The 25,157-nt window shown below is 35.2% G+C and overlaps 2 protein-coding genes across 9 annotated transcripts; both read left to right on the top strand.

Annotated features, from left to right (window-relative positions):
- The first annotated feature begins 342 nt into the window (after window positions 1-342).
- Window positions 343-13,893, top strand: LOC7466888 (zinc finger protein BRUTUS). 5 transcript variants are annotated; one of them, XM_024610405.2, is made up of 15 exons: window positions 345-845; window positions 3,449-3,658; window positions 4,789-4,983; window positions 5,057-5,421; window positions 5,869-6,094; window positions 6,313-6,481; window positions 6,626-7,861; window positions 8,056-8,227; window positions 8,313-8,534; window positions 8,616-8,753; window positions 9,269-9,503; window positions 9,638-9,697; window positions 13,283-13,354; window positions 13,426-13,588; window positions 13,695-13,893. In XM_024610405.2, the coding sequence occupies exons 1-14, from the start codon at window positions 549-551 to the stop codon at window positions 13,567-13,569; spliced, it is 3,741 nt and encodes a 1,246-aa protein (XP_024466173.1). In that variant the 5' UTR covers window positions 345-548; the 3' UTR covers window positions 13,570-13,588; window positions 13,695-13,893. The 5 variants fall into 5 exon arrangements, 4 of the variants coding, with proteins under 4 accessions (XP_024466173.1, XP_024466172.1, XP_024466174.1 ...); XM_024610404.2 differs by having other exon boundaries at window positions 13,426-13,893; XM_024610406.2 differs by having other exon boundaries at window positions 4,831-4,983; window positions 13,426-13,893.
- Window positions 13,894-17,112: 3,219 nt separating this feature from the next.
- LOC18102563 (chaperone protein dnaJ 15) lies at window positions 17,113-24,686 on the top strand. Of its 4 annotated transcripts, none has more exons than XM_024610744.2 (13): window positions 17,113-17,280; window positions 17,525-17,718; window positions 19,022-19,145; window positions 19,730-19,812; window positions 19,888-19,999; window positions 20,079-20,183; window positions 20,313-20,363; window positions 22,819-22,842; window positions 22,952-23,041; window positions 23,157-23,265; window positions 23,351-23,499; window positions 23,584-23,637; window positions 24,156-24,686. In XM_024610744.2, exons 2-13 carry the CDS (start codon window positions 17,588-17,590, stop codon window positions 24,366-24,368), a joined length of 1,245 nt encoding a protein of 414 aa, XP_024466512.1. In that variant the 5' UTR covers window positions 17,113-17,280; window positions 17,525-17,587; the 3' UTR covers window positions 24,369-24,686. The 4 variants fall into 4 exon arrangements, with proteins under 4 accessions (XP_024466512.1, XP_024466513.1, XP_024466514.1 ...); XM_024610745.2 differs by having other exon boundaries at window positions 17,545-17,718; XM_024610746.2 differs by lacking the exon at window positions 22,819-22,842.
- Window positions 24,687-25,157: the final 471 nt, after the last annotated feature.

Below are 25,157 nucleotides of genomic sequence, written 5' to 3' on the forward strand. Positions count from 1 at the left end.
TATAAAAACAAACAAGCAATTAATTCTATAACAAACTAAGGTAAAATTCTTTGTACTAATGTAAGTATCAGAATAACCATTCAAAAAAATAAAATAAAATTAGAAATATATAAATTTTATTCTGTTTGTCCTACGTCGATCCTAGTAAATCCGGCTTACGTCCTCTGATTCACATCACCCGATGAATCTCTGTAAGAAAAAAATTCCAAAAATTCCAAAACAAACATAAATAAAAATTCAATACCTAAAATAACTGAAAAAGAAGAAAAAAAAAGAGAAAAAAAAAAAGGAGAGAGACCGATCTAAAATAATAAAACGCCCCCCGTCTTCTCCATCTTCCTTATTTTGTATTCTACCTTTCTTCTTCTGTTTGTATTCGCTCCGTTCTACAAAGACTAAATAATCCAAGAAAACTGGAGAACCAAACAAGAAACCGATTAAAAAAAAATCGCAAAAATGAAATTCTCTTGAAAGAAAAAGGAAACAAAAGGAGATAAATTAGGAATTTCAAGATTCTTCTCCAACTAGTTAATTAATTTTCTGCTATAATGTCGACGCCATTTTCTGGTATAGACGGAGGGGGAGCAGGAGGAGTAGCGGTAATGGCAGGTCCAGTGAATCCAATCGATCCTTCTGCACCGTCTAAAACTTGCCTAAAAAATTCTGCTTTGAAATCTCCAATTCTTATCTTCCTTTTCTTCCATAAAGCTATTAGGTCCGAGCTCGATGGTCTCCACCGCGCCGCCATCGCTTTTGCCACCACTGGTGGTGATATTAAGCCGTTACTTGAGCGCTACTACCTTTTTCGCTCGATATACAAGCATCACTGCAATGCTGAGGACGAGGTTGGTTTAACTAATTTTTGTTTCAGATTTGTTGATTTTGAGGCTTTGATTGAATTTTGTATACCGAGTTTGTTCAGCACAGTTTGCTTTTTCATTTTTCAATTATGTATCAGATTCTGTGCGTGTTAGTGTATTTGCAATCGATTAAGTGGAGTTTTGGAGGTTTTTAGGGATATGCAAATGAATTTGCTTTCTAATTTATTTGCCATTTTAGTGATGATTTTGTGTGATTATTGCTTAAATTTTCTTAGTTTTGTTAATCGTGGTAATTTGAGTTGCTTATTTTGGATTGGTTGAGAGTGTGCTTTGTTTTTCGCTGTAGTCGTAGACAGGACCAGTTGAAGGTTTGTGCATGGTTGCATTGATACATATGGATAGTATCTCTATACTTTGATACTAGCATGGTGGTGCTAAATATTTTTTCATCTTGCAAAACAAGGTTCGGCAGAGTCTGAATCGCCAATGGCAATAGCAGTTCATTACGTGGCTTTGTGATTGAATTACATGTGATAGCTTTGATTAAGGCTTTACCGGATTGTTAAGAATGAGCACGTATTGTTGGGCCTATTAGTTTCCTAAACAGCAGGTTTTAGAGTAGATCAAGTACCATGAGCCTTGAATTCATGTTGTCTTGATGGAATATAATTAAAATTTCTCTTTTGTTATATAATTTGGCGGGACTTGGAACTATCATTTCTTCTGGAATTACTTGATCACATATTGGGTAATATTTACTCTCTTTTCCTTTTCTTTTTCTGTCATTAGTGCACACAATGACATTTGCAATCAGAGTTTAAAATTTTCTTTCGTTGCTTGATCAAAGTGCATATCCTCATTTCCAACTTAAATGTTGAATTTCAGATTTACAGGGTCAAATCTTTTGAGTCACGAGAAGCTTGTAACCATTTTGTTGTTTATGCACACTTTAGTTGGATTTGCAGATTGAATTTTGTCTAGTGGGAAGACGATGTCGGTGAGTCACCACATGCAATTTAGCCTCAAAAAGGCACGATACTGCCACAACATAATATGAGACGCTTACACTGTTTTTGTAACATCCATCACATGTTTATGGCAAGACCCTCTCAAATGCTAGGAAACTGAAATATCAGATTATACTTCAACTGTCACCACTCATGGTCTTTGGTCATTAGATTAATTATCACATGGTAGATTATGGACTCCATATGTTTTGTCAGGTACTTAATTTCCTGCCTGTCTTGATTGTGGTATGCATTGTTCGCTATAATCAATTCACATTATTTCAGATATATTCTTTTTTTCCCTTTTAATCTGCATTCTTTTCTCAAGGTATCAGTTATTGAATTAGCATTGCATTTATACTCTTGTCCCTCCTTTCTTAATTAAGTTATAGAGTATTCCATCATGTATCTAGCTTTGCCCGATGGTTATTTTTGCACTGATAATTTTGGGGTTGAGAGCTATTTGTATCTATATAATCTGGCGGGGGCATCTGACACAAAACAAAATAAAGCTGGCAAGAGTTTAGAAGTTACAGATATTATAAGCATGTAAAACTTTAGCCAAATGGAGAAGGTTGAGAGGGTAAGATAATCTGATAATCATTGTTTCTGCACAACAGTAATATCAGCCATCTTTCTCTAATTAATTATGCTGTGAAATATCTTTATGATATATTATGATCTCTGAACTGAAAACTTATCGTGGAATTTATCACAAGTTGATCTAGATATTATTATATGAAGTGTGATGAATGAAAAGGGTATACTTTGGAGAAATCTGCCACTTGTTCTTGCAAGAAATACTAGCATTGTAGCTTTTAGTAGAAATGGTTTTGTCAAATAACGGTATAAATTTTCTTTTCCACATGTTTGGCTATAGTACAAGCTTTAAAATCCTGATGCATTTCCTGTTCACGATCCAGTACAAAGTGAAACGGGAATAAGACAATTGTTACTGTAGTTTCATGCTTCTACTCTTGATCCTTAAACTGACGAAAGGTAGAAAGTGCTGTCAGAAACAACTGTGGCATGGATTCCATAGTCATCTGTCAATTGGAATTTGTTAGTCTGATCAGATCAATTGGTATTGGAAAGCATCAGTGCTTTTGTAGGTCTATAATATCTGAAAAATCTAGAAAACAGTGTGTCCTGGGAACGTGTATTGAAACACACAGGACTGGTATTTGGAATGTTGATGTGGTCAATTATTTTTTGTTCACTAGGAGGCCCATCAGGTCTTGCACTGCTCAATGGTGTATAATCCCTTTCTTTTAACCTCTCTCATTCTTGATGTGACTGAGATTCAATGGCTGGCTGTTTTGGATTATGCACGTGTCTTTATTAGCTAGTTAGGTAGCATCCACTAGTTAAAACAAGCATTTGTGGGCAATAAATCCCGTGTATAAAAGTCAGTGTTACTATTTTCACATGGATTTTTAAGGTCTCTGCTATCTATTTTTGAGAGAATCATAATTCATAGCATTATGAAGCAATTAATGTGATAAATGATGTTACCAGCCACAAATTTCGTGCTTGAAAATGGATTATTTCCCTGTTCTTTGGGTTTAGCTTATACACAATTAGCTGAGGATTCTGACAGTATGTTTTTTGTGACTGGAGGTTATTTTTCCTGCTCTTGATATACGTGTGAAGAATGTGGCACGGACTTACTCCCTTGAACATGAGGGGGAGAGTGTTCTTTTCGATCAATTATTTGAGCTGCTCAATTCAAACATGCAAAATGAAGAAAGCTATCGTAGAGAGTTAGCCTCTCGTACAGGAGCCCTTCAAACATCAATTGACCAGCATATGTCAAAGGAAGAGGAACAGGTATTCTTTTTTATCGGTTGTGCAAGGATAGCTTTGCATTTTCTCATGATAGGTTTAAGGGAATTTAAACTTGTTCCCCCTATTCTCTTAATCTGTATCTTTTAACCGCACATGATGTGCAGAGCTTTCTTTAATGCTTTAAACAGTTTAGGAACAAAAAGGAAAAACAAGGATAAATAGATTCCGCAGGTGGAGGGAGATTGTAACAACATGTAGATTGTAGAGTTTCAGATGTAGTAATGAATGATTGACTAAACTAGAGAACAAGAAGATATTACAAATATTGACTAACAATCAGAAATGTATATTTCAACTTGAAATAAATCTGTGTCAACACGACTATTTCAGAAGAATCTGAAAGGTGCAATGAAATTCTGTGCATGTTTGAACATTGATATTGATTTTCCTCCAACACATTAAACATGAATACCTACTAGTTCTTTAAGCTATCAAACATTCCTTGCTCTGAGAGTTGTCTCTGTTTCAGCATATGACTAATGTGCTTCAGTATCCACTCCAGTTGATAGAAGTTACGATCAACACACAATGAAAGATGTGTTTCTAGTCTTTATGCACTGCCATTGGTTATAAAAATGCAAAGGGGGAGGCTAACAATGCTGCAGTCACATGACATTTGATCTGCATGATGTGAAGTCCATCCTTTTCGTTTCAGTTGTTCAATAATATTTTCCCCCAAGTTTAACAGGAAAAAGGGGGACAATGTAGTCTATAAGTTCCAATAGCAAATTGCCAGCTCCAACATCTTTTTTATACAAGATATATATGGTTTTGGCATGAATATGATATTATGACACTACATCTTATCCTCCACAAGGATTTCCCTGAGGAATAGAGTGCACATCTGCATTGCTCAAGGGAAGACTTCTGAATAGATATTCTAGAAATAAGTAGCCTTGTCTTTGTCTTTCAGATTTTTCTATGTGCAACAAATTAGTACTGCTCAGGGTGAGCTGACAGGGAACAAGGTGCTCTCTAAGTTTTTGAATCCATGCCACTGAGACTTCTCTTTCTAACTGGCAATTATATTTCACAAATAATTCATTAGGAGTTTGATACACTCAAGTCAAACATAAATTCGAATTTCACCAGCTTGTTGTTGGACGTGGCAGGTCTTTCCCTTGCTAATCGAGAAGTTTTCATTTGAAGAGCAGGCCTCATTGGCATGGCAGTTTCTGTGCAGCATTCCTGTTAATATGATGGCAGAGTTTCTTCCTTGGCTTTCTTCCTCTATATCATCTGATGAGCATCAGGATATGCACAAGTGCTTGTGTAAGATAATCCCAGAAGAGAAACTTCTTCGGCAGGTGAGGATATATTTGGCAGTTAATTTTTTTTGGATGGACTTGAACAAGCTGACTCAAACTTCTATTGATGAAGGTTATTTTCTCCTGGATGAAAGGGGCAAAATTGTCTGAAACGTGTAAGAGCTGTGAAGATAATTCTAAGGCCTGGTGTCAAGATTCAGGAGCGCCAACTTTAGGGTGTCAAAGCATGAAAGGACACTGTGCATGTGAATCTTCTAGAATGGGTAAAAGGAAATATATGGAGCTAAATTGTGATGCCACCCTTTCCACTGAATTCCATCCAATAGATGAAATTCTGCTTTGGCACAATGCCATTAAAAGAGAGTTGAATGATATAACCGAGGCAGCTAGGAGCATCCAGCATTCTGGAGATTTTTCTAATCTGTCTTCATTCAACAAGAGGCTGCAATTCATTGCTGAAGTTTGCATCTTTCACAGGTGCAGTTATTTTTGTGTTTCCATATTATGTCCTTATAACATTGTTTAAGTGCAGCAACTTGTTTGTTTCATCAGTAGTGCGTTGATGTAACTTTCTTCATGCCTAAAGATAAGTATTTGGGGTGATTAGTCCTTCATAGTACAGTCCACTGCATGACTTATGCATTCTACCTCTTGTCAGTCTTTTGAATCCTTAGTTGTGTTGTCTTTTTAGAAAACCCTTCTCCTCAATAAAGTATGGAAGATTTTGAATGGTCAAATCTCCTCAAATTGCACTTCTTTAAAGGCAGTTGAACTTCTTGGACCTTTCCTTTTCCTTTCAGTGCCTACACAGGACACAAAGACAAGCATAATAGAAAGAGAACATGAATATTATTTTTGTCTTGTTATCAAACTTATGACCACTCGAGATTTTTGAAATGTGTTTTTTGTTTTCTATGACTGCAGTATTGCCGAGGACAAAATTATATTCCCTGCTGTAGACGCTGAACTCTCTTTTGCCCAGGAGCATGCAGAAGAAGAAGTTCAGTTTGACAAGCTTAGGTGCCTGATAGAAAGTATTCAAAATGCTGGAGCCTACACATCCCTTACTGATTTCTATACAAAGCTGTGTTCCCAAGCTGATCAAATCATGGACAACATACAGAAACACTTCCAAAATGAGGAAGTTCAGGTAAGCATATTGCTGCATCACTGTGGAACTTGTCTTCCCTACAGAGATGATTTTCTAGTTCCTGGATTCTCTAACCGAACAAGAAGAAAAGAAAAGAAAAGAAAGATAGAGCTTTAAAATATCACCTGCTTATTGGTTGAGATTTAAAATCAACAGCCATGCACCTCTTGGCTTTTGCTAGCTTGGCAAGCCATCTGACATGTATATTGCTTTGGCAGGTTCTTCCACTTGCTCGAAAGCACTTTAGTGCCAAAAGACAGCGTGAACTTCTTTATCAAAGCTTATGTGTGATGCCCTTGAAATTGATTGAATGTGTCTTACCGTGGTTGGTGGGGTCACTTAGTGAAGAAGCAGCGAGGTCTTTTCTTCAAAATATGTACATGGCAGGTCCAGAGTCAATTCACCACCTCTCCTTTTTATTGATACTCTTTATATCGTTATGACATTTTATAGAGGGTTTGCCACTGTGGTATTCATGCTATCAGTGCTTCATATCTGTCAAGTCCTAACTTGCAGTGTGATCTCTTGCAGCTCCAGCTTCAGATTCTGCACTGGTTACACTTTTTTCTGGTTGGGCATGCAAGGGTGGTTCTAAAAATGTTTGTTTGTCTTCAAGTGCTATTGGTTGTTGTCCGGTGAGAATCTTGGCTGGGACCGAGGAAGATACTAAACAGCAGTCCTGTAAATGCAGCCCTAGGTCATCTGTTGATGAGAAGTCTTCCTTTGTCCAAGTAGATGGAGCTGATGACTGTAGAAGGCCAGGGAAATGTGGAAACTTGTTAGCTCAGGAAGACAGCAATGGTTGTCCCTCTTCAGAACCTGTTGATACCCAAAAATCATCTTGTAGCAATAAATCTTGTTGTGTCCCTGGGTTAGGAGTAAGTAGCAACAATCTAGGAATTAGTTCTCTTGCTGCAGCTAAATCTCTACGCTCATCTTTTAGTCCTTCTGCTCCTTCCCTTAACTCCAGCCTTTTTAACTGGGAAATGGACACGAGCCCCACGAATATTGGTTGCTCATCACGGCCCATTGATAACATATTTCAATTTCATAAAGCCATCCGCAAAGACCTGGAGTATTTAGATGTTGAATCTGGAAAACTAAATGAATGCAATGAAACTTTGCTTAGGCAGTTTACAGGTAGATTTCGTCTGCTGTGGGGTTTGTATAGAGCACATAGTAATGCAGAGGATGATATAGTATTCCCAGCATTAGAATCTAAAGAAACACTTCATAATGTTAGCCATTCTTACACTCTGGACCATAAGCAGGAGGAGAAATTATTTGAAGATATCTCATCTGCACTTTCTGAGCTCACTCAACTTCAAGACTACTTGAAGAATACAAATCATGCTGATGAATTAATTGGAAAGCATGCTAATTTGTCTGATTGTAACTATACAGTTAGACAGTATAATGAGCTTGCGACAAAGCTTCAGGGGATGTGCAAATCCATTAGAGTAACACTGGATCAACATGTTTTCCGGGAAGAACTTGAGTTGTGGCCATTATTTGACAGGCATTTTTCTGTAGAGGAGCAGGACAAAATTGTTGGTCAGATAATTGGTACCACAGGTGCAGAGGTGCTTCAATCGATGTTGCCATGGGTAACGTCTGCTCTCACTCTGGAGGAGCAGAACAGGATGATGGACACGTGGAAGCAGGCGACCAAAAACACAATGTTTAGTGAGTGGCTTAATGAATGGTGGGAAGGAACTTTTGCTGCAACGCCACATGCTACAACATCAGAGAGTTGTATATCACTAGGTTTCTGCAATCTTTTATTCGCACTATCAATTTATTTTTTATTTGCTGTTGAATGTGGCACAATTTGTGTGTGAATAAAGCTGCAAACTTGAGACATTCTGCGATGTTTCTTGGAAGTAGCTTTTTATTCTAGCTGGTATTAAAACATTTTAAAGATATATTTTTGTTGTTTTATCTTTTATCTTTTTGTTTAGGTACTGATCTCCATGAAAGTCTGGATCAAAGTGATCATACATTTAAGCCTGGCTGGAAAGATATTTTTCGGATGAATCAAAATGAGCTTGAAGCAGAGATTAGGAAAGTTTCTAGAGATTCAACTCTTGATCCAAGAAGAAAAGCTTACCTTATTCAAAATCTTATGACCAGGTTTGTTCATGCTGTGTAAACTTTCTGCAGTTTTCTGCATTACTATTCTTCTACTCACTCTGATCAACATATTTGATTTTGTTAGCCGCTGGATAGCCGCGCAGCAGAAGTCCCCTCAAGCAAGAACTGGTGACCATTCAAATGGTGGAGACTTACTTGGATGTTCTCCTTCATTTCGAGGCCCAGAGAAACAAGAATTTGGGTGTGAGCATTACAAAAGAAATTGTAAACTACGTGCTACTTGTTGTGGCAAGTTATTTGCATGTAGGTTCTGCCATGATAAAGTCAGTGACCATTCGATGGATAGGTAACTTAGTGTTATTCAGTCATACTCGGTTTTGATTGGACTTTCTATTAACTTGATAGTATTTTAATTCTGTACTTTCAGGAAGGCTACATCTGAAATGATGTGTATGCGCTGTCTGAAAATTCAGCCGGTTGGACCAGTTTGCACGTCTATTTCCTGCGGTGGGTTCTCAATGGCGAAGTACTATTGCAGCATCTGCAAATTTTTTGACGATGAAAGGTATTCAGATTAATTGATGCCAGAAAACATGAAAGAATATTGTGGTTCCTGGTTACGCTTAACCAGGTAGTACATTTCTGGATTTCAAATAGAAATGTGATGTGCATTTTCTATCATTAATATATTCACTTGTTCTTCCAAAATCTATAACTTGCCATCTCTCTTGTAGTTTCTCTAGCTTGGAAATTCAACTTTTTCAACGATTATAATTACAGGGTGCATATGAAGTCAGCTACATGTCTGGAATCGTATACCACAAGAAATATATTCGCATTTTACACTCTCTTCCATTTTAATTGATGGAATAATAATATTGATTGCAATGATAATTGACTGTAAATGACCTTTTTTCCTTTTCATTTATTTTTTAAGCCATGGTGAGAAAGGTATAGGTCTAACTTAGCAAAGCAATTCAATCATTTCAACTCTCCAATGGTCTATAAATTCATGCAAGTAACTGCTTCTGAACTCATCCTTACTGCTTGATTTCCTGCGATGCACTGAATTTATTTCAGGGCTGTTTATCATTGTCCTTTCTGCAATTTATGCCGTGTGGGTACTGGGCTTGGTGCTGACTTCTTTCATTGCATGAAGTGCAATTGTTGCCTGGCAATGAAACTAGCTGACCACAAATGTCGAGAGAAAGGTCTGGAAACAAATTGCCCAATCTGCTGCGACGACATGTTCACTTCAAGTGCAAGTGTCAAAGCTCTTCCTTGCGGCCATTTCATGCATTCAACCTGTTTTCAGGTCTATTTTTTACTGGTTTTGTCTGGTTATTGCCGTTCCTTTCTGTTTCAACTTTTTGCCTGTTGCAGTGATATGGTAAGTACCTTTTTTTTGTGTGCCTGGTACTTAATTCTGTTTGCACTTCATTGTGTCAGGCGTACACTTGTAGTCACTACATCTGCCCAATTTGCAGCAAATCTCTGGGAGACATGTCGGTAAGATTAAAATGATTCATCTTCTCAGTCTGTTCTTCTATGATGCTATTGTAGAGTGCCATCAAGGGAAGTGATGTTTAGAGTTGCACATGGCGTATTAATGAGGAATACTTCCAATATATTGAACATTTTTTTGTTGGTCCTTGAGTGAAATTTATTTTGTTGATCTGATCATAAAAAGTTATGATTACTTACAAGTATTGCCCATTGCCTAATTTCTAGATCTTGTTAACCTCGCTACATCTCTTATCCAGGTATTGAGCATTTTTTTTTGTTGTTCCTATAGTAAAATTATTTTGTTGATCATAAAAATTTATTACAAAAAAAACTAAAAGCGATCAGAACATTGTAGCTTTAGTTTCACTGTATGAAATGCCACTTTTACTCCTATCCCAAAAACTTAAGAATCTTGCAATCGGGGATAGAATCATTTTTTTCAGGGGATCCATTAGTCATTGTAAAATTGATTGAGGATAAATTAGCAGGACACTTTTTTTTTATCACAGTAAAATAACTATTTTGCCCTTCAAAGCAAAATAATGATAAGCTTTTGGTCAGAAGTTCTTGTCTTTTTTTTTAAAATTGCACAGTTAAGTTACGATCATACCCTTAGGAGAAAAAAAGTGAACATGCATAGAGAGACTTCTTTGTCATTTCTATTTTTTAAATAGATAAATAACAGAACTACCATTGAAATCCAAAAAATCTAAGGTTGGTTTCAAGGGTGTTTTCATATTTTCATTCTGTTTTTTTTTTTTTTTTTTTTTTTGTAATGTTTGGATTTAGTTAGGGGTTGTCTGATAATTTTAAATAATTAAATATTATAAAAAAAAGTCGTTGATGCGTGCAATGCATGTGCCAACGCGTGATAGCCCCCGCTCTTTTTGGGCGGTGCATGCGGGGCCTTACGATTACCAAAATCCTCCATCTGCGACGGTATTGAGAGTGGTGAGTCATCCTCTTTCTGGTAGTGTGGCCTGTGCTCACGGTGGAGATCCGGTTGGGCTGAGATGAAGTTTTTTTTCTTTCCTCTCTTTTCTCTCTTATGCCCTTGAAATTCGCGCCATCTCTTTCAAATAACGATTGTATCCTTCAGTTTGTAACTTTATCGATTTTGTCTCATTCTTTTTATTACTATTTATTTTGCATTTGATGATTTTTTAAGTTTAGCTTTTTTTTCAATTTCATCTCTAGACATTTTATTCAATTTGATTTTTGTATTCAATTTGGTTCTCCTGCTTTTGATTGTTTTTTTAATGTGTTTTATACTTATCTTGATTAATTTTTTTTTTAATTTCATCCCTTAATATTTTATTGCATTTTTTAAATCCAATTTTGGTTCCCATTATTTTTATTTTTGCTATTTTGTTATACTTTTCTTGATATATCTTTTTTTTCCCTCAACATTTTATTTAATTTAGTTTTTTTTATCCAATTTAGATCCTTATTCTTTCAATTACTTTTTTATATCATTTTTTTTAATTTATTTTGTTTTCTAATTTAGCCACTAATTATTTTATTTCATTTTGTTTTTATACCATGTTTGGTCCATATTTTTGGGTTTAAAATTATTTTACAGTTAGAAATTCTACTTTGTTATTTTTTCATGATTGTCTTCATACTTGGTAATTCTTGTCTCGTGACTCGGGCCCGATTTAAGTTCAGCTATTTTTTGGGTCATTTATTAAAAATTAATATTTTTTTTTTCAAATTCATCATTTGACATTTGCTTACTAGGCCCTTAGCTTCTTTGTTTGTTCTACTTTTCTTTTGTTGAGTTATCCGATTTTATATCCCTGATAACAGGTTAGTTGAGTTAATTCGGGTTGATTCAATTTTTTTTCCTCGATGTTTTTTTTTTATGAAATTGATTTTTTTTTCAATTTCATCATTTGACATTAAATTATTGGCCCTTGAGCTTTGTGATTTTTTCACTTTTCTTTCTATTGGGTTATGTTATTTTAAGTGCGGGTTAGTCAAGTTAGCTCAGATTGATTCTGGTTTTCAATATTTATTTATTGAACTCTTTTTTTTCTGCTAGGTTTTTTTTTTGAAAATCTAGTTTTTTTTATTCTAATCATATGTCACAGGTGGCAGGTTGGTCGAGTTAATCCGTGTTGACATGAGTTTTTTTTTCCTTGATTTTTTTTTAAAATTTTATCACTTGATATTAAATTATTGGTCCTTAAGCTTTGTTATTTTTTTGTTTTTTTGGGTTATCTTGGGAGTGAGCTAGTAAAGTTAACACAGATGAGCTCGATTTTGTTTTTGAGCATTGGTCTTTTTTTACTAGGTCCTTTTGAAATTCTATTTTTTTTATCCCAATCTCATATCGCGGGCTAGTCAAGTTTGTCCGGGTTGATTTTGGTTTTCTTTTTCGATGTTATATTTTTTGAAATTGTTTTTTTTTATCCTTTAATATTAGATTATCAGGCCTTGAACTTTGCAATTTCTTTTCGTTTTTTTTCTTTTTGTGAGTTATTTCGATTTCATATCTCATGTTGCGTGCTAATAAAATTAACTCGGGTTTGCTTGAATTGTCATTGCCTGGGCATTCTTTTTTTACATTAGAAAACATTTGACCCGATCCATGGTGTAGCATGAGCCTATTTAATGATTACTTACAAGCAGTGTCCGTTGCCTCATTGCTAGATCTTATTAACCTGGCTACTCTTCTTCTCCAGGTATTAAAGCTAAATGGTTTGTGTGATCTTTTCTTTACCTTTTTAAAATTCAAATGGAGTTCAGTAAATTATTTAAACGATTCCTGATAACAAATAAAGAAAAAGGGATCATGAGAATTTACATGTTCATAACGCGGTAATGACAGTCTAGAAAAGTTTTTGGTTTCTTTCTTATATTTTTTAAACAATCGTACGAGACTTGGTTTTGTTTGACTAGGTTAGAATTTTGCTTTATTGTTCGAATGAGGGGCCATTGCAGGTTCTTGTCTGTTCATAATATTTGCTTTGTTGGTTGTGATACTTATTTGGTGCTTGATGTGCGGTCCTGTTATTTGAATGAATAGTCCTTTAAAGAATAGTATGGCGGTATGCTTGTTACATGGACTGTTCTGTCTGCTTGCATTTTCCTTGTATTAAACAGAATCTACAAACCAAATCCTTCTAATCCATGTACCAAAAGACTTCTAGAGAGATATGCTTCCCAGCAATCCTCAACTAGCAGGCTGCTAAGAATTAGATATCGCATGCAAGGATCTTTTCAGTTACCCTCTTTATAGTTGCCAAGGAAGCTAGAGGAAATGAATAGATTATAAAATTGAAATTCAGCATTCTAGATATTGTAATCAGATCTGAAAAACACCTGAATTGCCTTAATGGTTCCAGGAGATAACTGAGCTATTCTTTTGGACAAAAAATAAACTTGAAATAATATTTTTCATAAAAATTAACTTCAAAGCCATACCTGTATCTGCATTCTATTGAAGTATGCCATTGAAATTGTAAATGAAAACTTATTTTAGAATGCAGTGGGAATGTTTGTTCATGTCCGTATTATGTACTGAGGATGAAATAATGATGAGGTGCAATAAACGCTTCTGAAGGCTTTGTTCTTTTCGTTCAGGTTTACTTTGGTATGCTTGATGCGCTGTTGGCTTCTGAGGAGCTTCCAGAAGAGTACCGGGATCGCTGTCAGGTAATTATCCGAACTCTCCTTTGAGCATAATCACCCTTCAAGGAATACTAAGACTGATTTCCTTAATGCAGGATATATTGTGCAATGACTGTGACAAGAAGGGCACAGCACCGTTTCACTGGCTATACCACAAGTGTAGGTTTTGTGGATCATACAATACCAGGGTAATTAAGGTTGATTCAACTGATTCAAACTGCTCAACTTCAAACCAGTGAGGGCATATGGCCTTCGCATGTAAGCACTCCTTGGCGCCCAACAATCACATGGGTTTGTAAATGATATGCCATTACAATAGTCAGTTCCATTTTACCATTTTTTTCCTCGGCTGTGTTATTTTCAGCTAGCGGGGGGGCAGGAGCACCCATGTTATGCCGCATGGTTTTTGTTTCTTATTTCACGCTCATTGGCTCGCCCAGGTAAAAGTGTTTCTAAAGAAGTGTATAGGAAAATCGAAATTTTTTTGTTTTGGTTGCTGAGTTTAGCCGAGTTACCTTGTGAAATATTACAGTCCTCGATTTTATAAGCTGTGTTCCGAGCCATGACTGTTGATCTCGATTTCAGTCGCTTAGAAATCTTAGAATGCATATATGGGCACCCTGAGATTTTCTTGAGAAATCCCTTGGGAATGCTTCACATCGGATGTTTGAACTTTTTAGCTATTCGGTGTCGTGTTAGGGAGGGTTGGATGGAATATATGCACTTGATCAAATCACAAGCACCAACAGGTGAAGCATACTTTCTGGCTTGTATCTGCTAAGGAGAATTTGACTCGGCCAGCGCACAACGGCTTAAAGCACCAGTTATACTTGTACCAACCTTACACCTGAAGAATTTGACACGGCCAGTGCATAACTGTGTTTAGTCTCGCTCCAGCTAACCCTTCGTTGTTTAGCGGCTCGTGGGTTGCTAATGATCGAGATTCATCTTTCAATTTTCTCTCTTACCAGAGGGGGGACAAAAAGGAAAAATAATTCTTGTGGTTGCTGAATTGGCCACCCCAACGTTCATCTGGCTCTGAGGTTTATATGGAACAGAGACAAATATGTTTTGCCTTGACCAAAACCAAATAGCACCTAGCTTGGTCAACGCTATTATGTTTTGCTGAATTCATCCCCATTGCGTGTCACCCCGATGCCTTATCCAAACAAGACCTTCATCAATTATGAAATTTCTGTAACCACAAAAATCATCTATAAAAAAAATCATCTGGTAGCATCAAAACTCCAAGGATTCCCTATCTTGTTTTCTATGAAATTACAGAGTTCATTAGCGCATGTTGAAATATATTGCACTCCTAACTCTTGCAATTTTTTTTTTTTGTTAGAATCGTTTGCTTAGGGATGATGAACTCAAATTTGATTGTTTGAAAATTTGAAAATTTAGCTAAAATTTGAAACGTAGAGTTTAAATCTGTACCCCCCCTTCTCTACGTTAGACGAGTTTTAAGGGTATGTTTGAGATTGTGGTGGATATTGCAGTTCAAAGTATTTTTTACTTATAAATACATCAAAATGATATTTTTTATTTTTTGAAAATAATTTTTGAGATCAGCACATTAAAACTATCTGAAAACATAAAAAAATATTTTTAAATTTTAAAAAAACACAATTTCAACTGTGTTTTCAAATCATGGAATCATTATCTTGATTGCCAAAGGTGCATACACTTGACTTCACAAGTTGATAAAATTATCAAATTGGCAATTATCGAAGTATGATAATTTTTAATTGTTGATATTTTTTGTAAAGTAAAAACAAGTCAAATTTAAGTTTATTTTTTTATATTAAATTAGTGTATTATTATTGTTGTTATTATTACTGTATTACAACATCAACATGATATAACATGTGCAGGCTAAGAAGCCGCGGAAAAGTTGAGAGTGAATTTTTTTTTTAAAGACAACTTGAGAAGAAGAATAACATTAACACAAAAAAAAAATTCACTATATATATTCGCGCATCCTTCTTTTTATCTACATAATGAAGGTCAGAGAAGGGTGGATAAAAAAAAGAAGATGCTACCTAAACGATTATTTAACTAGAGTTTTAATGCGAGAAACTAGGTAATCACGAAACGATTGAACCGGAGAAAACTTGCATTCTTTTCACCAAAAGCTTGAAAAAAAAAAACTTCAATAACACATCTATCATTGCTGATTGTTTCTGCTCCCGCTAATTGAGAGTTCATAAATTGTCCATAATTTACAATATGCAAATACATTGCATATTTACTCCAATCTGTATCTCGAGGTTTTTAAGTCATCGAAGTGTATGTTAGCGCCAAAGTTTCATTGATGTGCCAAGAAAAAAAAGAAGAAGCCAGATGCGGGATCCAGCTTGCCTGGACTCAGCCTAGGCGAGTAAGGAGTCTGCTCGCCTGGGCTGGTTCAGCCCAGGCGAGCTGGGTTGCTTGCCTGGTTAGTGTAGGTATTTGAGCATGCTCCAGCCCGGCTACGGAAAAATTCACATTTTTTTATGTATTTTTTATTTTATATATTTTTCTATATATAATCTCATATAGGTTCTTGTTTTCTTTTGCACTCAATCTTATTCTACCGGTCTTCGTGCCAATATTATATTTATCAGACAAGAAATACAGCCCGTTATCTAAACCGATAAAATTTATATATTATTATTTCACAAAAATCTTTCCATACAGCGGGTTATAAATAGGCATGTCACCTTCTGTCTAGCCTTTTTCCTTAAGAAAGGTAAGAGTAAATTGTGTAACAAGAATTTTTTTTTCCCATAAGAATTCAAGGGCTAGAGTAAGGTAAGGGATCTAGGAGTCATATAAAAAAAAGCACCATTCATCTTCTTTATTTTTTTAAACTTGCTTAACAACCTAAAACGAAACTTAAATTGATTTAAGTTGTAATATTAATTTAAAATTCTTAAAATAACTTCATATTTTAAGACATGTATATTTTTAAAACTCTAATCTGCAATATTATTATAAGAAGTTGAGAATAATTTAAAATTTTAACACACACATTGCACATATTAAGTACACTTACATACAATTTTTAAATATATTTTATCGAGCTTTAATCACTCAATGATGTTTAATTTTGTTTATCAAACTAATCTTGCATTTGTAAATGAGAAGAAAACTCAAAAAACAAGCCATACTATACAGTTTAAAATGTATTTGAGAGTATGGTTCTGATTGTTTTTCAAAGTATTTCTTATTCAGAAATATATCAAAATAATATATTTTTTATTTTTTAAAAATTATTTTTAACATCAACTCATCAAAATAATCTAAAAACACTAAAAAATATTAATTTAAAGTAAAAAAAAATAAAAATAATTTAAATTTTAAATTTTTTTTAAATTCTTTTAAAATGCAAAAATATACAGCCCATAAACGATTTCACTAATCCAACTCCTATTACCTTTTTTTTTTCTTTTTCCTTTTATTTTAAAAAATTAGCGAAGACTTATGAGTGTCAAACTCTTAATCCGAAAGGTACTATATTAAACGAATAAAGAAAGAAATGGTGGCAAGGGAAGAGATGAATTTAGTTTTGTTATTTTACTTGTTCGAGAAGAAAATGATGTAAAGAGAGATTATAAATATATATTATTCTAGCTGTAAGAGTATTTTCTTGGAAATTAAATTAATAATAATAATAATATTTTTATAATATTTTCAAAATTTTGAATTGACTGAGTTCGCATGTTATAAAATTATATAATTCTTCACTGGAACGACAGTCAACACGCTGATTTATTTATACCATGGAAAGTAAAAAGAAAAGAAAAAGGGCAAAAAAATCAGGCAGCTGAAAATACGCTAGGACACAAAAAAAAGAAAAAGTAGAAGAAGAAATGAAAGAGAGAAACAGAGAGCAAAAGGGGTCTTCTCTCAAGCCAAACGACTCAAACCTCTCATTCCCCTCTCTCTCCCCGATATAATAATCTGTAAGTTTTCAAAAACCCTAGCTGCTGCTTTGCTCCCTTCAAAAGTATCTGGATCTTGTAGTTTGAATTATTTTTATATTATAATTTGAAACTGGCAATTTCGCTTTTGTTTTCCTCGAGAAAGAAACTAATCAGGGATCCAAAACTTGCTTGAATTCTGTGTTTTTTCTTCTTATTATTATTATTAATTAGGTTTTTGCTGATTCAAAGCAGAGTAAATAAATCTCTCTCTCTCTCGTGACAGTTTTTACATTTAATTTTTAGAGGAGAAGAAAAGACCGTCTGAAGAGAGGAATTGGGAAGAGAGATGGGTTCGAAGAAGACAGACATTACATCAGCACCGCCGGTACTTCGAAGAGATCCATATGAAGTATTGTCGGTATCAAGGGATTCTACCGATCAGGAGATTAAAACTGCTTATAGAAAACTTGCTCTCAAGTAAGTTCTTTCTTTATTGCTGCTTTACTATTGATTTTTTTTTTTTTTTGGGGGGGGGGGGTTGCGTGTTGTATCCGACTTCTTTTTGCTCATGGGCTCTGCTAGTTTTCGATTTCAGAGTTTAAGTTTGTTTCCTTATTGCTCTTATTTATTAGCTGAATCGGGTTTCATTGATCAGCTCTTTACAATTTTACTCGATTGAATTTGTTGTCGGGTCAGTGCTCGTATCCCTTGATTAAGTGAGAAATTTGGAATTAGTACTTGGAAACTGATTTATAAACAGTGCAATCTCAGCTGTTTTTGGATAGATAGCATGTCAATGAGCTGGAATTTTATTTTAAGCATGTGAATAGCTTGAATAATCTTGTGAGTATGATGCACTTGCTTTGTTTGCGGACTGTCTGGTGTACTGCGGGAGTTATTATGTTCCCATCTGTGTTCTACTTATATTCTTATGCTATCATCCAAAACGGGCTTGGTAGATGCAGACCATCAATTTGATTAAAAGTGGAAAATTGAGGTCAATGAATTTGATGAAATTGCTCGCACTTCGGTAGGGTGTAAGTAGAAGGCTGGGAAGGTAATGGAAGCTTTGGTTCCTTCTGTCTAATTAAGGAAATGGAAGCTTCAGTTCAAGAAGAAAAAATTCTTTGAAAAAGTTTACTTGCTTCCTTTTTTTTAACCCTAGGATGCATAGCCCTTCTCCAAACCAGTTTCTTCCTTTGATTTTTTCATCCCAGCAAATGAACCAATTTACAGATGTTCCTCTTCTTCTTCTTATTATTATTATTATCTTCTACTAAATGGAGTACAAGGCTGTTTTTAACGGTAAAATGTTTGGGTTTAGAAATTGCACATTTTGGAACTGGATGTTATGTTTTCCAGATATGTTCAAAATTGAGTTGCAATCATTTGCCATTTCGAAGCCATATATCCACATGACATAAACAAAATAAAATGATAATACACAAGTCCTTTGCCATCAGTTTTGTTATTGCTTTTTCCTTTTCTTTTGTCTTTTATGCTCTATAAAATGTAATAATGAAAACATGAATTGGATAATAAAGAGAATTTAGCTATTTCACCATCAAATCCTTTCTTATTATTCTCTTTGTAGATAAGTGAAGTTATTTTTTTTGGCAAATTCCTTGTATTCTTCTCTTTTGCATGATCTTTCATGCTCATTGTATAACATCCTGTTTTTGTTGTGGGGTAATCATTTGTTCAATGACAAGGTTGTTGGTCAATTTTTATGTCAATTTGTGTACAAGCTTATGGTCACTAAGAAATAAGTTTTGGACAGATATCATCCAGATAAAAATGCCAGTAATCCTGAAGCTTCAGAACTTTTCAAGGAGGTTGCATATTCCTACAGTATACTCTCTGACCCTGAGAAGAGAAGGCAATATGACAGTGATGGGTTTGAGGTGCCTTTTCCCAGATATCTCTCATTCTCTCTTGCTCCCTCTCTGTAATTCCATATTACATTTTTAATGTACGATGTTTAGTGCTCCATTGTTGTGAAAAATGATACTGGATGGTGTAGCTTGAGGGTCTATTTTGTGCAGTTTGCTGGAATTTCCCTTTGGGAGTTATAAAAGACAGCAATCAGGATAACTATGGCACACTTAATAAAGTGTTGAAAGTACCAAAAATCTGAATGGCCAGTGAAACATAAAAGATAATATAAATAGAGGTGTAGCACCTTGACAATTAAACTTAGTAATAGCTTTCTTTTGGCCATGTTTTTGCTGTTCCACATTCTGTCTGTCTGGTTATGAGGAATGTCGGGGCATTCATTTACTGTCTTTCTAATTCTGAATAGTTGCAGTTTTTTTAATACATAATGTCACATGTTGGCCCTCTCTAGAGTTAAGTTATTAATTGTCAATTCATAGAAGCTGGAATGACTTTTGATCTTATTTCCTTTCTTCTCTTCATGTTTGCAAATTATATGTTTTATCAATGACACATCCTAATTTTTTGGACTTCTATAATTATTTCTAATCAGGCTTTGGATGTTGAAAGCATGGACATGGAAATTGATTTGTCTAATCTGGGAACTGTCAATACAGTGTTTGCTGCATTATTCAGGTGATTTGAGTTGGAAGTATTTGGATTTTTTTTTAAGGAAACTTTTTTTTAAATTTCTTATTTGGTTGTTTATAGCAAGCTCGGTGTCCCTATCAAGACTACAATTTCTGCTAATGTTCTTGAAGAAGCTCTTAATGGAACTGTCACAGTCAGACCCCTCCCTGTCGGTACATCAGTTAGTGGGAAGGTACTTGCTATGTTTATGACTGATATAAGTTATAATTATACTCTTTCTTTTTTGTTGATGTATTTGATCTTAATTGCAGGTGGAAAAGCAATGTGCCCACTTCTTTGGTGTAACCATAAATGAGCAACAAGCTGAGGCAGGGATTGTTGTAAGAGTAACTTCAACAACACAAAGCAAATTTAAGGTTGTTTGAGTTCCAAGTGCGGTGAATATGAGGAGTTTTTTGGCCCCACACCCCACCACTTTATATCTCCTTCCACCACTTTCCTTTTATGCGAATATAACAGCTTTGTATTGCATTTCTGATTTACAGTTGCTATATTTTGAACAAGATGCCAATGGTGGCTATGGTTTGGCCTTACAGGTGCTATTCCTTTCTTACACTCCTGTATGCTTATAGCTTATTCTTTCTTGAAGGAAAAACTTTCTTTAAAGTTGTGGACTGACAAAATCATGGATGAAAGCTTAATAACTTTTGTGTTGTTTTAGCTTATTGCTATATTTTCTCCATAAAGTATGCGTGGAACAAAGTTCTGTACCTTTATTGATGTTGTGGCAACATTTTGTATGCTTATTGCCATATCCTTATTGGCTTGCAACTTTGGATGACAGTGTTGCGTATTCTTATGATTAGGGCTTGTTGTTAAGACTTTTTTTCCAATCAGTTTCTACCTGTTAAGCCATCCATGCTCTTCTGTATCACTACAACCTGAATCCCACATTCCAACCACTTAAAAGGCACCCTTTTAGGTTTTGAATCTTAATATATGCAATCATAATAATATAATATTGTAGTTTCAGGCAGCAAATGTTAATATTCCAATCCTTTTTCACCATTACATGCACCAAAATGGATTATACATTGTCATACCAACAAATAGTAAAGAATTTATCAAGTTAGACAGAACGAGAGGTTGTACCAACTATAGGATTGTTCTCTGTTATATAGATCTTCTGGGTTACTGATATGTGGTGTTGCTGACCTGTAATGGTGGATCAATGTGGAGGCTTTTAATTAATGACTCATATTTACTTGATTTTATGGTGGTGAAGGTGGCTCTTTAAAATGTATATGTTGAGCTTTATAAAGCTTTGAGACTGTCGACGTATATTACGAGTCACCATGAGAAAATCACAGGAATTGGATTTAATGGATTATTGGATTACTGGAGCTCTCGGGCAAGGTGACTCGTTGCTGAATTTAATGGATTATCTTTTCCCTTAACATGTATTCTTTTTGGCTATTAGTGAGGAAAAAGAATATGCCAAAAGAGTGCCTCCCATTTGTGTATACCACAAGTATTCCTTGGAAGCTAAAAGTGTTATCCTTACGATTTAGGTCATCTGCTAGCTTACAATAAAAAAAGTAGTGAACCAAGTATCGTGTTTAACTAACCTGCACCATAAAATCTTTAAAGAAGAGATCTCTAAACTAGAAACAAGGGTGTCTTCATTAAATAATCTTCAATTTCTCTCCCTCCTAATCAATTATAAGAGAGCATGAGGAAGCAACCCAATAGAGGATGTGATGGCTCATTAAATGGTAGTACTATGTGGATGATAAAGGTATTGACGCGTGCCAATGGCAGTCTCTTAGATGGGAAGATATTGTGGCTTGAACATCTGGAGATGAGCTCCTTCTATCAGATGACTTGGGCCTGTCTTTGTAGTTGTTTCAATATTCCTTCTTTTGAAGTGGTACATTTTTAAACATTTGTCGCATTTTGCTGCTGATTGAGCCTTGATATCTAGGATGAAATTCTTTATATTGGGAGTTTTGAATTGGGGCTTAATTAATTAAAGGAATTGACTAGTAAGAAAGATGGCAATATTCTTCCCAAAAAGGTTGGTTTGCACTGGAAGAATTTGACTTCAACTACCATCTGTAGTTGTTAACTTTCTTTTAGGTTCTGATGGTGTAGCAAATATCATTCAAAAGCTGTTTAAAGGTTCTTTGGATGGTTTTGGCCCTTATTAAGGATTGTAGTGATCTTCCAGAAAGTTTGGTTTAGCATTTCCTCTTGTGATGAATGGTACATGCTAATTTGATTATTTTTTGGGGGGCAAGCTTAATGATTGTGGGCATGTGAGTTCCCCAAGCTGCATTGCAATTGTAATCCATAGAGAGAGAACATATAAGAGTTGCTACTCGGGTGCCGAACTTCCTAAATCTTTACTGTTTTTTGTCTCTACTTTGACTTCCTCTTTTGCACAATCTCAGATTTTCAAAGTACTTAGGACTGCCTGTTATATGTTGAACTGATCTCGGTTGAGCCAAACCGCATTAACCTTTTTACTTTTACATTCGCTTACCTGCTATTTAATGCCTACCATGTTTATCTTGCATTTGGACATGTGTGTAATTTAATGAGGAAAAACTAAAGATTTCTTGTTTTTCTTAATAAAGTTATGAGGAGCATATTCTCTCAAACATCAGAGTTTGATCACTTGATTGTAGTTGCTTCACTTATGGATTTATTCTAGTTGTTCAAAAGCAAATATATTAACTATTCATTTCAGATTTCCCTGGAAGTTCAATTTGATTTCCATGATTACTGTGAAATCAAGTGATATCTCATCCTAGCATTTAAAACTTATGTTAGGTTTATGAAATTTCCCTTTCTTATGATGTTATGTACCCTGGATAATGTTTCTGATCATCCTATTTTATTTGCTCGACCACTTAGACATGTATTTAAATTGTCCGCATGAGCTGTTTAGATGCATGTGCTTAAATCACCAGTCACTATCTGGTGGTGATATAATCAACACCTTGATTGCGGATTCACAAAACTAATTATATTACTATCTATATACAGGAAGATAGTGAGAAACCTGGCAAGGTGACCTCTGCATGCATTTGCTTAAATCACCAGTCACTATCCGGTGGTGTTATAATCAACACCTTGATTGCGGATTCACAAAACTAATTATATTACTATCTATATACAGGAAGATAGTGAGAAATCTGGCAAGGTGACCTCTGCAGGGATGTATTTCTTACATTTTCAAGTGTACAGAATGGATTCAACTTTGAATGCGGTATGGGGTCCCATCCTGTCACTTGATTTTTCCCCGTCTTCTTACTTTGGTGGATGTTATCTGCTTTTTTCCTCGTGTGGCTGTAGTAATCTTTTTCTACACCATGGTGGTGCAGTTAGCAATAGCCAAGGATCCTGATGCTGCTTTCTTTAAAAGGTTGGAAGGTCTTCAACCTTGTGAAGTTTCTGAACTGAAAGCTGGGACTCATATATTCGCAGTTTATGGTTCGAACTATTTTCTGTGTCTTAGAGCATGGTTTAGTTGTCGTACAGAATTTTTATCTGTCTGACGTTTACTGAATTCTTTCAGGAGATAATTTTTTCAAGACTGCTACCTACACAATCGAGGCACTTTGTGCAAAGACTTACGAGGATACCACAGAGAAGCTCAAGGATATTGAGGCCCAAATTCTTAGAAAAAGAAATGAGCTACGCCAATTTGAAACAGAGTACAGAAAGGTAGAATCCGCTTTATTGATGTGACTTGCATGGGTATAGGGTGGTGCCCATTTGTCCTTGAAACTCACTTGTGATGTTCTGTAGGCTTTGGCTCGTTTCCAAGAAGTAACCAACAGATACAGCCAGGAAAAGCAATCGGTATGTTTCAAAAATTTGGTGTCTCCTGTTAGATGTTCTTATTCTACATGTGTGCAATATTTCCAAACTAAATTAGCAGCATACAAAAGCATATACACATGCTATTGTAAATTTCCTTGAATTGTTTTCTGGAGCTGAGTTCATTGCAAGAGGAGAAGAAGGTCATCTCGTTGCTTGGTCATAGTGACAACATTTACCTTGTATCTTCCCTTTTTGTCTTTCAGCAAAGGAAAGTTATATGATGGAAAAAAAAAGGTGAAAATGAATTTTTACAACGAGGAAAATCAAGGGTGTAGCTTCTTATTCTACACAACCATTTGCCACCTGAAAATGCTGGAAAGCTCTGTTTAAGATTGTTTTCCCATCCAACTTAGTATTTGATATCTTTTTCCCGTCATCATGGTGGAATCATAGCTGCCATAGCTTACTCTGGCTCCATATCTTCTGGTCGCACTGTACGTTGGAGGTCCAGGTTCATTATTTTTATTTAGCTCACCTTATCATTTTGGTTGCTGCAGGTTGATGAGCTGCTGAAACAGCGGGATAGTATACATGCTTCATTCACTGTAACTAAGATGGTGAGCTACTTAAGTAATGGAAGTACAAGCAAAGTTATCGGTGACGATTCAAAAGCTGAGAGTCCAGTGGAAGATGGAGGCTCTGATGGAAAGGATAAATCCTCCAAAAAGAAATGGTTCAACTTGAACCTTAAAGGGTCTGAGAAAAAGTAGAGACGTATTTTGATGATTTTGTATTGCTTCGAGGGATTTGACTGGATATCCATCATTGGGTTAAGTACCTGGGCCGCCCACTTAGCATGCATAGACTTGTCTTGTATTATTTGCTTGATTTTTTTTTCTCTTTTAGGGTTTTAACGAGGTGGCCTTTTCCGAGATGGTTCTGCAAGTGTCAAAGTCTGAATGTATCTGTATGTATAATCTTAGTTCATATTTTCATAAAACTGCACCCGTCTTCCTAGTTCATGTAGAACCTGAACATTGGTTGTAATGCTTACAAGTGAAATAAAACATTCTTTCGTTTCTTCTTTATTTTTTTCCTCTCTCGTTGAGGCTGTGATGATGGCGGCTTTTCTTAATGTATCTAAACAGAAATGAGTGGTATTATTGTATTCAGAATTTGCATATTTATTAAACAACAAGACTTTTTCTTGAAAGAGATTGTTAAATCAATCTGATGGCCAGTGACTAGATGCTCAACTACTTCAATCATCTTCTGACTTCCAAGTAAATATATTATATATTTCCTCGATTTACAACTATCTGTAGGCGTTTTCTACAACTTTGAATTTAAAATATTTGTTCATGTTATCCAAGTTTTATTCTCATCTCTAATACAAACAAACATGGGGTTGAGATTTGGAAACATTTGTGAAGACAGACACATCCTTAGAAGTCCAGAAACAAATTGTGTAATATCTATATGTCCAAACTGTACTGAATGTCATCTTTCGCGTGAAAAGCAACATGCAATCAGATAGATAGATGAAATTCCGTTGCCAA

Source organism: Populus trichocarpa, chromosome 10 (genome assembly GCF_000002775.5).
Source record: "Populus trichocarpa isolate Nisqually-1 chromosome 10, P.trichocarpa_v4.1, whole genome shotgun sequence".
Lineage (NCBI taxonomy): Eukaryota > Viridiplantae > Streptophyta > Magnoliopsida > Malpighiales > Salicaceae > Populus > Populus trichocarpa.